Source organism: Lactuca serriola, chromosome 5 (assembly GCF_051521515.1).
Source record: "Lactuca serriola cultivar US96UC23 chromosome 5, Lser_US96UC23_V15, whole genome shotgun sequence".
NCBI classification, from domain to species: Eukaryota; Viridiplantae; Streptophyta; class Magnoliopsida; order Asterales; family Asteraceae; genus Lactuca; species Lactuca serriola.
The window spans coordinates 286,652,214-286,667,186 of record NC_136412.1 but is presented as its reverse complement, the minus strand read 5'-3'; the positions used below and the strand labels follow the sequence as shown (position 1 = coordinate 286,667,186).

Here is a 14,973-nt window from a genome sequence, read left to right as displayed (position 1 = left end):
GTAAATTGTGTTTCCAGAATGTTCAGGGTCAGGGTTGACCCGAGATGATTATCCGCAAGGTTTGATGTTATTCAGAATGATCGGGCGGTAGGCCAGCGAAGGAAGGCAGCTAGTGTTGGGATAATTGGTTGGGTATTGCAGGCAGATCGCAGGCAGTGGGCCATAGCAAACTTCGAGGATGAAGTTTAGTTTAAGTGGGGGAGAGTTGTAACACCCAAAGTTTTGAAGGCCAAGAAAGGAAAGAAAACCTTAATGTTAAAGGGCGACTCGGCGAGTCCAAGGAGGAACTCGGCGAGTCCGAGCGGGATCAGGGTCGAGGACTAAGTGACCGACTCGGCGAGTCGGCCAAGGTGACTCGGCGAGTCTGGTCTGTGCGTGGAAAACCCTATAATGGGGGGGTGAAAGTGGGTTAGATCTGATCCCACATCGGCTGGGAAGGAGAACTAAGCATTCCTTATAAGGGGTGTGGATACTGATGGGTTTTGAGCATTCTAACACCTCCTAAGTGTACATGCAACCCTAATAACCTTGGATCTATGTTTGTCTAATTATCATGCAAAGTTGAATTCCAAGGTTATATTCCTATCTAGCATACATGGGGAACAATTTCTAACTTGAATGAAAGATAGAATAACTTACCTTGTTGTTGCTTATGTTCCTTGAAACCTTGTGAGCCTAGCACCCCAAGTGTGATGCCTCAAATGCTTCACACAACACCAAATGCTCTTGGAAAGACTTTTGAGAGAATACACACTTCTTGAAATCGGCCTAGCCCTCTTGTTTCTTATGTGTAGCCGATTTTGGTGGAGAATGGGATCCTTATATAGTGTTGACACATCTAGGGTTACACCATGTAAACCCTAATGTGTCATGACTCTTCATTTCCATGACCCATGGGTTTGTAACTCCCATGGAGCATGCATGGAGCATCCTATGGGTAGAACCCAACTTGATAATCCATGGAGCCTCTTAGCCCACTATACAAGATATGAATGATTTACATAATCAACCCATATATTTAATTAGTTATCTTTTGATCACTTAATTAATTCCAAATTAATTCTTTGGTCAAACTAATCAAATAATATTATTAATATATTAGAACTTATAATATATTAATAATCTCCAAGTATTATTCCTCTCATTTAGTCTATCCATTTGCATGGTGCCATGCAACCCAAATGGACCATGCCGGGTCGGGTCAAGTACTAACCAGAAATAGTTATGGACTTAGACACCTTATCCAACAGTCTCCCACTTGGATAAGTCTAATAACTATAACTCCAGTACTTCAGGAACCGACCGACAATCGTAGCTCTTTCAAGGTCTCTCGGAACTGAGAAGATGTTGATACGCCATTTAAGATAAGTGATCATATAATCCTCTGTTCTAGATATCATCCAGACAAATACATGGAACAATGTCTTACTTATTGTCCAGCAGTTTGTTTCCCGATTTCCGATTTGTTTGACAAAGAACTTAATTGAACACATCAACTTAGTTCTGACCGGGCCCGGTACATAGGTCAAAACAAAATCATCGAGGGGCCCAGATATCAGCTTCTAATCCAAGAAGGAACAGATAAACTTCGACTCATATGTTTGTTCTACCACTCATTGAATTATACACAAAAGCACATTTTATAACATCGAGTTACCAATGCGTTTTTGTACAATCAATGCATAACCAACTTGTAAGTAACAAATCATGTCTCTAGGTTTGAAGACTTATATGATATTACCGTCTCACGATCACTCGAGATAAATTCCATGAAGTGATTCCAGTGAGTGTGGGTTGAGTCCAATGCTCAGAACTTATGAGCACTCATGATTGTTGTAGCCTTGTCCAACACCTTAGACCTCTGCAACCAATCATGACAGTCTTGATTCATACCTACTTCCGACATATGACCGACTGTGGAGGTTTGAATAATATGTTATACCAAACAAAATTATTCTGGAAGTCAAAACATGCAAAAGAAATATAGTAAACGATCGACAAGAGATAGCAACACTTTACTCATAAATAAAACACCTTTTATTCATCATCTAATGTCAATTACACTTTACAAATTTATGGGTTATCTAACTACTAAATCTAATATCATCCTTCAGCCCTATGCTCCGAGCATGCTGGAGATGCTTAACCCGAGTCAGTCCCTTCGTGAGGGGATCTGCTGGGTTCTCATCCGATGATACCCTCTTTGCCACGAGGAGTCCTTCTTCTATCTGATGTCTGATAAAATGGTATTTTCTGTCGATGTGTCTGGATCTCCCGTGATCCCTTGGTTCCTTGGCTAAGGCAACAGCACTTTCACTATCACAGAAAATTTCCATTGGCTCTTTTATAGCTGGTACAACTCCAAGGTCTCCAATGAAGTTCTTCAGCCATATCGCCTCCTTTGCCGCCTCACTAGCTGCAATATACTCTGATTCACAAGTTGAATCAGCCACTGTTTCTTGCTTGGAACTCTTCCAAGAAATTGCTCCTCCATTTAGGGTAAAGACCCAGCCCGACTGAGAGCGTAAATTATCCCTATCAGTCTGAAAGCTAGCATCGCTATACCCTACAACTCTCAAGTCATCACTCCCACCGAGGGTAAGGACCCAGTCCTTAGTCCTCCGTAGGTAGTTGAGGATATTCTTGACCGCAATCCAGTGTGCCTTGCCAGGGTTCCCCTGATACCTGCTAACCATGCTCAAAGCAAAGGCTACATCAGGTCGAGTACACGTCATAGCATACATGATCGATCCTACAGCTGAAGCATAAGGAAGTCGACTCATTTCTGCTATCTCAGCCTCAGTACTAGGGCTTTGTGTCTTACTCAATCTGGCGTTACTCTGAATGGGTAACTCACCTTTCTTGGAGTTATGCATGTTGAATCTTTTCAACACTTTGTCCAAGTAGGTACTTTGACTAAGTCCAATTAGTCTTTTACTCCGGTCTCTCAAAATCCTTATCCCTAGAATATAGGCAGCTTCTCCTAGGTCCTTCATAGAGAAACACTTCCCAAGCTAGGACTTAACTTCCTGCAGGGTTGGGATGTCATTTCCTATGAGTAGTATGTCATCCACATACAACACCAAAAAGCTAACTATACTCCCACTAGCCTTGACATACACACAAGACTCATCTTCACTCCTAGAAAAGCCAAATTCCTTGACCTTTTCATCAAAGCAAAGATTCCATCTGCGAGGTGCTTGCTTCAATCCATAAATGGATTTCTCAAGCTTACACACTCTATTAGGGTACTCGTTGCTGACAAAACCCTCTGGCTGACTCATGTAAACATCTTCAGCCAACTTTCCATTAAGGAAAGCGGTTTTGACATCCATTTGCCATATTTCATAGTCATGAAATGCAGCTATGGCCAACAGAACCCGAATAGACTTAATCTTGGCTACTGGAGAAAAGTTCTCATCATAGTCCACTCCGGGAATTTAAGAGAAGCCCTTTGCAACCAGTCTAGCCTTATAAGTGTGTACTTTACCATCCATGTCGGTCTTCTTCTTGAAGACCCATTTGCACCCAACTGTCTTACGACCTGGTACATTCTCAACCAAGTTCCAAACTTGATTGTCATACATGAACTGTATTTCGATGTCTATTGCCTCTTTCCACTTGGCTGACTCAGGGCCTGCCATGGCTTCCGCGTAACTGCTAGGTTCATCCAGACCTATCAGTGTCTCATCACTAATAAGTGTATCACCTTCTGCAGTAATGTGGAATCCATAGTAATGCTCAGGAGCATTCCTAACCCTTGTGGATCGCCTCAGAGGTACAGACTTGTCAATTGGCTCAACAGGAGTTTCCTCCTCAAGTTGAGTGCTAGGGTTTGAAGTTCCTTCACCGCTTGACTCTTGAATTTCTTTAAGATCAACTTGCCTCCCACTGTTTCCTTGGCTTATGAACTCCCTCTCTCTAAAGAAAGCCCTCCTAGCTACAAAGAGCACATTTTCACTAGGTCTGTAGAAGAGGTAACCAAAGGATTGTTGTGGGTAGCCGATGAAAATACACCTCTCGCTTCGGGGTTCGATCTTATCATGAGTCTCACGTCTCACGAAAGCCTCGCAACCCCAAATCTTGATGTGGTCTAGTTTAGGCACTTTACCAGTCCACATCTCGTGAGGAGTTTTGGCAACTTTCTTTGTAGGGACTAGATTAAGGATATGGGTGGCAGTCTCTAAGGCATACCCCCAGAATGAGATTGGTAGCGAAGCTCGACTCATCATGGAACGAACCATATCCAACAAGGTTCGATTACGCCTCTCAGCCACACCATTCAACTGTGGTGTCTTGGGAGGTGTCAATTGTGAGACTATCCCACATTCCCTTAGATAGTCAAGGAACTCTGAACTAAGATACTCACCACCACGATCGGATCGAAGCATCTTAATGTTCCTGCCCAATTGATTCTCGACTTCCTGTTTAAATTCCTTAAACCTTTCGAAAGTCTCTGACTTATGCTTGATCAAGTAGACATATCCATATCTACTGTAATCATCAGTAAAAGTCAAATAATAACGATTAGCATCCCTTGTGGCATGTTTGAATGGTCCACACACATCCGTGTGTACAAGGTCCAACAAACCTTCACCCCTCTCACACGAGCCTGTGAAGGGTGACTTTGTCATTTTTCCAAGTAAGCATGATTCGCAACTATCATCTGACTTTAGGTCAAATGACTCCAAGACTCCATCCTTTTGGAGTTGGCCTATGCGTTTCTTGCTTATATGTCCAAGACGACAATGCCATAATGATGCTTTATCCAAGTTATTATTATTAACAGAATCAATACACAATACATGATTTCCTAAGTTATCAACCATAGATACTGTTTCATACACGCCATCACAAGGTAATGCTTTGAAATAAAGAACATTATTAAAGAAAGCATTAATCGAACCAACTTCATTATCAAATGAAAAGGTGAAACCTTGTTTATACAATGCATCAAAGGAAATAATATTTCTTGCCATTTCTGGCGAATAACAACACTTATTCAAATCTAAACTAAACCCACTACTTAGCGATAAAGTATAAACTCCAATCTTGGTGACAGGTAAAGCTTTCCTATTCCCCATGATCAAGTTTATTCTTCCTTGCTCCACATTCTCACTTCTTCTTAGTCCCTGCAAGTCACAACAAATATGAATACCACAACCGGTATCAAGGACCCAAGATTTAGAATGGGGTGAGTTATTAGAAATGATAGTGTAAATACCTGCATGGTTGGGTTTAACTTTCCCATCCTTCACATCTTGCTGGTATTTTGGGCAGTTCCGCTTCCAATGTGATTTTTCATGGCAATAGAAGCATTCAGCCTCTTTTGGGTCAGAAGAAGGAGTGATGAAACTTTTCTTGGTTCCACTTGAAGAAGAGCCATCAAGGGTTCGAGCCTTGGTACCCTTAGAAGAGCTCTTTCTCTTCTTCCTTCGACTTTTCCCGATTGCCAAAACCGGAGTAGAGTTTGGAGTAGGAGTGTTAACAACCAACTTCCCCTTAAGACCTGTTTCTGCGGTCTTGAGGAGTCCCTGAAGTTTGTTGAGTGTGACCTCTTCCTTATTCATGTGATATGTCATGCGGAATTGATCATAACACGATGGTAAGGAGTGCAAAATGATATCTATTGCAAGCTCCTCAGGGAAGTTCACATTAAGCTTCAGCAATCGATCCACATACCTTTGCATTTTATGCATGTGGCTCGTGACGGATTCCCCGTCCTTCATCATGGTTGTTATCATGGAGCAGATGATTTCATACCTCTCTTGTCGTGCACTTTGATGGTATCTTTCCATCAGATCTTGGTGCATTTCATAAGGGTAGAAATCCTCATAAGACTTTTGGAGTTCAACTGTCATCGTGGCCATCATGATGCATGCCACTTTCGTAGCATCCCTTTCATGTGCCTGAAAGTCAGCGATCTCCTGAGGAGTTGCAGTGGTCTCATCAATCTCCTTAAGCTCCTTGTCAAGGACATATTCTTTGTCCTCGTAGCGGGTAATCATCCTGATGTTTCTGATCCACTCATTGAAGTTGGATCCATCAAAGGTGACTTTCCCACACAAGTTCATAAGGGTAAAGGAGCCATTAGGATTAGAGCCAGAAGCAGCATTGTTTGAAGACATCTGAAGGAAAAGGACAAGACTAGTTTAGATATTAAGAGAGTCCTTAATAAAACACCCAAATGTAATATTAAGGCTAGGATCCAATCACAATATATTATAACTTAGAAGAGGTATGTCGTAATCCAAGCTATAACATATTTGAAAGGTAGGTGAATGACGATTCACCAATTTCCACCACGAAAACCGAAATATTAAATATTAGGTTTTTTGATTGGTTCTTAGAAATTCCTAGATTCTTTGAGATTCAATGAACTTTTCAAAGGCATGTTTCAATCTCGAGTGTGCCCTCCAAGTTTTGTGACTGGGATACCGAGGATCACAAAACGAGGTGTGAAGTAACCATGCAAATCACTTGGTACCCTTAAAGTTTATCACTCAATCGATGTGCCGGTAAACCACGCACGCTCCACCGATACTATAATAAACTTTAAGTCACCCTTTACCTACCTTGTTAAGTCCAAGTTAGTGTGCCGGTTAACCACACACGCTCCACCAACGACTTAAACAAAGTGTAAAGTGTAATTTCATGGATTAGCACCTTATTCACATTTTTCCTAAAGTAACTAAGATTGGGAATTTAATAAAACATTTAGTTACTTTATAATATTCATCATACTTTTAATGAGAATTTATAAGTCCTAGTCTTACCCGTTCGGCTAACGACCCTCCACCGGTCAAGCAAGCGGTGGGTGAGAGTGGACACCCATTAAGTTGCCATTTTATAGGCAACAACCTTATACCCACCTTATAGACCGGCTTCGTGAATGAGACGTACTAGCGGTAAGACGACTTTGTTCTTATACATATATATATATATATATATATATATATATATATATATATATATATATATATATATATATAATATTATTAAATCATAATAATATAAGTATAATGGTTGAATTTTAACTTTTAAAATTCTAAGGGTTGGAACTAAAGTTTTTCACATGACTTTACTTGTTCCAAAACTTGAGGGCAAGTTTTGTAAACTTTCAAAACTTTTCATTTCTTGTAACTTATGAGTTTATTAGAGTAATAAAATGAAGACTCTTCATTTTTCTAACTCTTGTGTTCTTTTAATGGTTTTAACTCAAGTGACTTTTGGTTTTCCATAACTTGAGGACAAGTTATGGACTCCATTAAAACACATTATGATCAAGAATTAAACTACCACATAGGTTACAAATAATTCTTATGATCATCTAAACATCATAAGATCAAGAACATGAACATAAGCACTTTCATGAATCAAAACTACACTTAAAACTTTGTAATTTTGATAACTAGTTGTTGTAAATGGATTAGCAAAGACATTACACCATCTAAAACAAGTTTTCAAGTACCAAAACAGTTTAGGGTAATGTTTCTAGTCCATTTCCAGCAACTAAAGTCGAAAATCTGCACTCTGTGGCTCCTACTCGCCGAGTGCATGAACCTACTCGGCGAGTAGGTTGAAGATACAAGTGAACTCGGCGAGTCTCCCCATGGACTCGGCGAGTTCATCAGGCAGACAACAAGTTTTTCGACTTTTTTCAACTTCTAAGCACAAATAACAAACAAACAAGCCTAGGCTCTGATACCACTGATGGGTTTTGAGCATTCTAACACCTCCTAAGTGTACATGCAACCCTAATAACCTTGGATCTATGTTTGTCTAATTATCATGCAAAGTTGAATTCCAAGGTTATATTCCTATCTAGCATACATGGGGAACAATTTCTAACTTGAATGAAAGATAGAATAACTTACCTTGTTGTTGCTTATGTTCCTTGAAACCTTGTGAGCCTAGCACCCCAAGTGTGATGCCTCAAATGCTTCACACAACACCAAATGCTCTTGGAAAGACTTTTGAGAGAATACACACTTCTTGAAATCGGCCTAGCCCTCTTGTTTCTTATGTGTAGCCGATTTTGGTGGAGAATGGGATCCTTATATAGTGTTGACACATCTAGGGTTACACCATGTAAACCCTAATGTGTCATGACTCTTCATTTCCATGACCCATGGGTTTGTAACTCCTATGGAGCATCCATGGAGCATCCTATGGGTAGAACCCAACTTGATAATCCATGGAGCCTCTTAGCCCACTATACAAGATATGAATGATTTACATAATCAACCCATATATTTAATTAGTTATCTTTTGATCACTTAATTAATTCTTTGATCAAACTAATCAAATAATATTATTAATATATTAGAACTTATAATATATTAATAATCTTCAAGTATTATTCCTCTCATTTAGTCTATCCAATTGCATGGTGCCATGCAACCCAAATGGACCATGTCGGGTCGGGTCAAGTACTAACCAGAAATAGTTATGGACTTAGACACCTTATCCAACAGATACCTTCCCTATAACAACGCGTTTTAAAGCCGTGAGGGCAGCAGATCCCATAAGAACTCTGCAGTTAAGCGTGCTCGGGCAGGAGTAGTACCAGGATGGGTGACCCTCTGGGAAGTCCTCGTGCCAAGTGGCCCAAAGCGGACAATATTGTGATACGTGCCAGAGGGGGATGTTACACTCAAACCTTTTCCTACACCATAACTCTTGCATGGGGACAAATCAAGATCCAAGCTTACATTTTCATGACTTAAAATGCCTTAAAACGTCTGAAATGACACCTTAAAGGCTTTGGAGTACCTCCTACCAACCAAGCTCTTGGTTTTGGGAGAAAAAGATGAAAATCAAGGTTTAACTAAGATCTAAAGAAACATAAGCCAAGTTTGGAGCTTTATACCTCCAAATGGTACACGATGAAGAGAAGATGTTGGATCCAAAGTCTTGAGAGCAAAGTCTACTCCTTGAAGGCCCTTCTTCACAAACAAGGAAGCATACAACTCACTCCAAAAGTTCAAAATGCTCAAAATGAACTAGGGTTTGCAAGGAGGGTCGATCTTGGGATGGAGGCTGATAAAGGGAAAGATCTTGGGACTATAATGGTGCTTCAATAGTGCACAAACCTTAAATATTGGGGTTTTGGTCTGAACCACGTACGCGGAGCGTACTGGCGCGGGTCTCAATACGCCCAGCGTACTAAAGCAACACCCAAAAGTCACAGAATTTCCATTGGGGACCCTTCTTGCAAACAATTCATAACTCAAAGGTCCAAAAGAAAATACCTGAAAATATAGATGTTACATTTAAAAATTAGGTATATGTGCGTATTTATATGTAAAATGAGAATAGGTATTCTTTTTTACTCTTGACCGTTCACCAACGGTCAAAATATAACTGTTCACTCGATTTAAATGTCGTTACAATTCGTTATGGGAGCAACATGAGGCAATAAAAATGATGATAACGGCCGAAAACGAAAAAAAAGGGGGGGGAGGGGGTGTTTGGGCGTGGTAACGCCGTTTTTGAAGGCCATGTCACAAAAACAAATGTGTTGCCCACACAGTGATCTTAGAGCATATTTCTATACAGTTAATGGAAAGCTAAATGGTCAATGTTATTAAATAATAATTTTCAAAAAAAAATCAAATTTGTTAACATTCATACATCAAACTTTTTTCTTTGAAATAACTTTTTTTCCCAATTCTGTAAAGTTTATGACTTTACGGTTTCCTTTTACCTTTTTTATCATTTGAGAACTAAACATGTATATTCCTTCTATGCATTAGTATCTCAAACTTTTTCTTTGAATGGACTTATTTTTGTTTCGTTTTTATAAACTTTATGATTTCCTTTTACCTTTTTATCTTTGGAACATGTATACTTCTTCTATTTTTTTTCTTTAGCTTACATGGAAATCAAATAAACTATTTAAATGCCTATTTGAATAAATGTAAAAAAAAAAAAAAAAAAAAAAGTAACATAAGCTAGCAAACAAGTCTAATTGGCTTTTGTGGTGTAAAACACAAATAGAGGACAATATCTTCTAGTTCTGGGTTTAGGGTTTACAAACACTCCTTATCCTACTCATAAACTATTGTCTCCAACAAGAGTTGAACCTCAACCAACGGTGAGGGGCACAATTTCACCAACACCAGCTACAAACCTTTTGGTGGATGCCCTACGCAACTCTAGACTTCATATGGAGCATCCACCTAAATGAATTGTTGGGGGATGAATCAAAAATATGCTTTGATATACATTTAAAATAAACCATACAAACCAACATATGGATTTCGAGCAGATTTCTTGAATCAACATTAACATAAAACTGTTTCAAATATGTTGCAATGTCATAATCCAGGTCAGCAACAAATCTGTCAAGTGTCAATGTCACTCACTAGTCACTACACAATAGGTAACAAAAATGAAAGTTGAGTTTTTAAACCTATTAAAAAATGCTGACAAAATTATGAACAACCTCAAGCATCCACCATCTCACGCTTGGCAGGTGCTACCCAAACAAGACTATCGATGTACTCCACGATTTTACCTGCTAAATATTCTGGAAATGAAAAATCATTCTTCAAAATTTGAGCCTCTTCTGTAACTGGATCATACAAAACAAGACGATAATACTGATCTTGAATAAGAAACTTGTTGGCTGATGTGAATCCAAACGGATACGTATCACCAATAAACTGCGAAAAAACATGGCGTTTCACCCATCCATACTCCTCCATCACCCACACCTCACTTGGATCATCCATAGCCCATGACATCACACAAAGCTTCCCCCCCAAAACTCCTAATGCAATCGAGCGCCCATATTCAGTAGCTACTGTAGAATCTGGAAGAGGTATCTCACGGAATGTCTCTGAACCCAAATCAAAAGACAATATCGTTTTTAAATTCATCTCCTCAGTAATATAACCAAGCCAATGAAGATGCCCATCATGTCCATCCGCACAAACGACTTCATTCTCATCAATCCATGTGATGTGTGATGGAACCCTTTCGATAATCAACTTCCAGGAACCCTTTCTCATGCTATAAATCTCAACATCCATCCACCATATAATGCTGGATCCATTAGCATAGGCTGTAAGCTTCACAACTTTGTAATCATCAGTTTTTGGATCAAACCCAAACCGGAAAAAGATTCTGATTGAATCATAAGCACTGCAGGGCATGAAATATGGTGGAAGGGTTAAGATGGCAGAGAGAGAAGGGTTCCAAATCTGAATGATGGAATCACTGTAGGAAGAGCATATCAAGCCATTGACAGAATCAATAACTCTGATGCTTGTATGTGGAGATTCGGGGTTAGGTGGAAGTTTGATGAAACTAATGAGTTGGGGATTGGGGTTAACCGAGAGTTTGAAGCCATAATAATGGTCATCAGAGAAGTGAAAGAGAGTTTTATCTTTGTTAAAGATGGAATGATGGAGTTGGGTTTTTACAAAGGAGGATTTAGATAATAGGGAATTCCAAGATTTAGAGACGGATCTCATTTGAGCAAGCTGTTTGGCAAGTAAGCGAATGAATATATTTACCAAAAGCTCGTTTGGGAGGTTCTCAATAGTTGTTGGTTGTTGTGGTGAAGCCATCATTGTTGCATTTTTGTTAATAAACTTTGAATCTTGTATCAATGCTTTGTTGGCATTCGCAAGCTCAGTAGGTGAAGCAATCTGTTTCTCAAAAACCTCAAGAATATAACCACATATATATATATATATATATATATATATATATATATATATATATATATATATTACACTTGAAAATGTAATCATGGATTGATGCTCAAAAGGAACAACAAAACCACCAAAAGAGGTGCATGAAAATACCACTCACTCTTGGAATTGCAGTAGCAACAAGGAAGTTATCAGAAGGTGACTCCTCGATGGTTCTTGAATGCAACAATGCTATCAAGTATAGGGTTTCAGACCTGTTACAGCAGTATATATATAACACATCAGTAATGACAAAATAATTCCAAATATTGAAGCACTTTGAATACTGTCAAAAATACTATTTTACCTTTTGAGGTAAAATTAACACACCCCTCAAGTTCAAACATGCAGTATGAAGTAAAGATATATTTTTTTTTAAAAAGTCACCACTTAGAGAGTAAATAGTAACAGTGTACAACTGTATTGAAAGAAAGACAGACCTAGTAAATGTCATATGTTTTAACATTTGTTCAAGCTCTGATTTCCCAGCTTGATGAGTGCTAAGATCTGATACTCCACTTGAGTTCTGCAGTCAAGAAATCATTGAGATAAGTACACATTATTATTGATCTAGTAAAGAAAAGAAATACTAAAAACAACAATTTGAAAAAGTCCTTTCATCTACTTATAACAGTTAACAGAAAATATTTTTTTAAATAAGTTGTTGCCATCAACATAACAGGTTCTTAGCCACACATTAGATTGGATGAATTTAAGAGATACATGTGTGAACTCCACCATTACTCATCGTTTTATGTCCAATTTCAATGATATAATGGATTGTTTGTTAGTGACTTCAAGCAAAGGGCAACAGAGTTCAAGTGTTCAACTCATAAGAGGTTGAACTCCACCATTATTTATCCCTTTATGAGAAAGTCCATTAATAAAAACACTTGCAGCTCACAAGATATAATAAATTATATATGTTCATGAGTTCAAATAAAGGGGATCCTAATTCAAGTCATAAGAGGACGCTGCTCAATGTTATAAGCAATATGTAGCATTTAGAAACAAACCAACAAAAAAGATCATGAAGAAATATCCTAAAAGGCTAAAACCCTAAAAAACCAGTATTATTATATGTCCCTTTTAAATAAAACTAGCATAATTCAAGATAGAAGTTGATTAAAATATCAATGTGAAAACCAAAGGAAGTTTGGAAACTAACAATAAAGCAAAAAAGTTAGAAATGTTATTACCATAATAATTGACATCATTATACCAAATTCTAATATGTGAAGCAAACAAATCAAATGATTAAAGACACACAGGAAGCACACGCCCTAACCACCTATGTTTGAAATCAACAACTTACATTTCGCACTGCCTCCTGATAAACATTCTGGGGTTCTTCATAAATCTCTGGTCACATAAGAGCTTTTGTAAGGAACATGTACATCATAAGATAAAATTCAAATGAAGTAATACAGAGGCTATTTATTATAAATATCTTAAGTTCAAGACAGACAAATAGAAATATTTATAACAAGATTGACACATTGCCAATATCACTTATTACAAGAAAAAAACGATTTAAAAGATGCAGATCTATGAGAGACTATTTGATGCTTAGATCCATAACATAGTATACAGAAAATGATATGTAGTCTAATGTGATGGTTGACACCACATGACAACTATGATTATGTTTCATACAATTTATTTATTTTAATAATTACTGGTAACTTTTATAGTTTTCGGCAATAAACTCATAATCAATTGAAAAGCGCGATGTGGTAACACGGACGCCTTCGTACAGTCAAAGAAAAAACCTAATCAATTGAAAACAAAATGCAGCAATCATCCATCAAAACAAAGGAAAATCTAATACAAAGCAACACTAATTATGATACCTATGATAGCCATAAGAAACAGTCTCTAAATACAGCCAGATAAACCCTAAACAGGTATAATTTAAAAAATTGATCAAAGTTACAGCAAAATAGTTGAACCTGGCCGCAAATGACTATTCCAAAACTCTTCTGGAGCTCCGCGGTCGCCCGCTGTCGCCATTGAGAAGCTGGAGCTTCCGAGAAGTGAAAAGATAGAAAGGGAATGGAGCGAGATTGAGAAAGGGAAAGGTGGGGTCTGAATAGGGATTTTATCTGTGCATGCTTATGTGGGGTCTGAATAGGGATTTTATCTGTGCATGCTTCTTATGCCTTCGTAGTTGAAAATATTTTATCAAGTATGGTCCTCGCGAATTCGATTAGGGTCTAATTTTTACAAATTTGACACAGTCAATCGTTATTGTTTCATTTTTTTCCATGGTGTCTTTATCTTGATTAGCGCCTATGGTCATCTATTAGTAAGCCTCGTAATTTTCCACACGATACGAAATAAATGGGTTTGGATTGAGTTTTCAACCCGTCAGCCTGTTTATTGAACATGTGAGTTTCTCAAAAATTATACGGGTTGACCCGCCAACCCGTTTAGAATTTTAATAAAAAAATATATATGTTTTTTAAATGTATTAAGGATTATACACTATACAATTTATACTTTATACTAGGATAGAATACCTGATACCATTGACCATTTGACATTTAGCGTTTGCACTAAATAATCTTAGTATCTCTCAAACAAAATCGAATAAGCCCTCTCTCGCTCTCCCCTCTGTGATGAACGACAAAACGAACTCACGAAGAACGATGACATAAATGATTGAATCATGATCGAACGACGTTAACGCCTGAACGTGAACGACGAACGCATAATGCAGTAGGCAATCGATTTGTTGCGATCCAACCCACGAACACGCGAACCCAAATCTAATCCACAAACTCGCCAACCTGTATAAATAAGTGGTTTGACGGGTCATATATGAGTTTGTGTTCCAAACCCGCCAACCTGTGGCCTATATAATTAAATGGGTCGTGTTCGGGTTGGTATATTTTGAATTGCCAACCCGAACACAACACGATTGTCAGACCTATTTATTAGATGTAAAGCCCCCTGGTATTTCTGTCTTTTTACTACCATATCTTCTTTCAAGTCGATACAAACAAAATAAAAGAGCTAAACTCATCTTCTCTATTCTTGGCCAAATCGTCCTTTATTCCTTTTTTACCTAACAATTATTTTAAAAAATGATGATTTGTGTGTGTGGAAGTCAAACGATTCTTGTTACTTGTAACAACCCGAATTTTTCCACTTCGTCATTGAGGTTAGTTTCGTTAAATTTTCTTGTTAAGTTACTTTTGCCATTGTTAAAGTTAACTTTTAGGGGCTAAAGTGCAAGAAAAGGTTACTTGATCATGTATATGGG

At 38.2% G+C, this 14,973-nt stretch overlaps 1 protein-coding gene across 2 annotated transcripts; it reads right to left on the bottom strand.

Annotated features, from left to right (window-relative positions):
- Positions 1-10,263: 10,263 nt before the first annotated feature.
- LOC145054566 (F-box/kelch-repeat protein At3g06240-like) lies at positions 10,264-13,835 on the bottom strand. 2 transcript variants are annotated; one of them, XM_079002795.1, is made up of 5 exons: positions 13,658-13,835; positions 13,021-13,067; positions 12,146-12,231; positions 11,827-11,920; positions 10,264-11,675 (listed from the first exon to the last, which is right to left on the bottom strand). In XM_079002795.1, exons 1-5 carry the CDS (start codon positions 13,716-13,718, stop codon positions 10,452-10,454), a joined length of 1,512 nt encoding a protein of 503 aa, XP_078858921.1. In that variant the 5' UTR covers positions 13,719-13,835; the 3' UTR covers positions 10,264-10,451. The 2 variants fall into 2 exon arrangements, with proteins under 2 accessions (XP_078858921.1, XP_078858922.1); XM_079002796.1 differs by having other exon boundaries at positions 10,264-11,660; positions 13,658-13,834.
- Between the last annotated feature and the right edge of the window lie 1,138 nt (positions 13,836-14,973).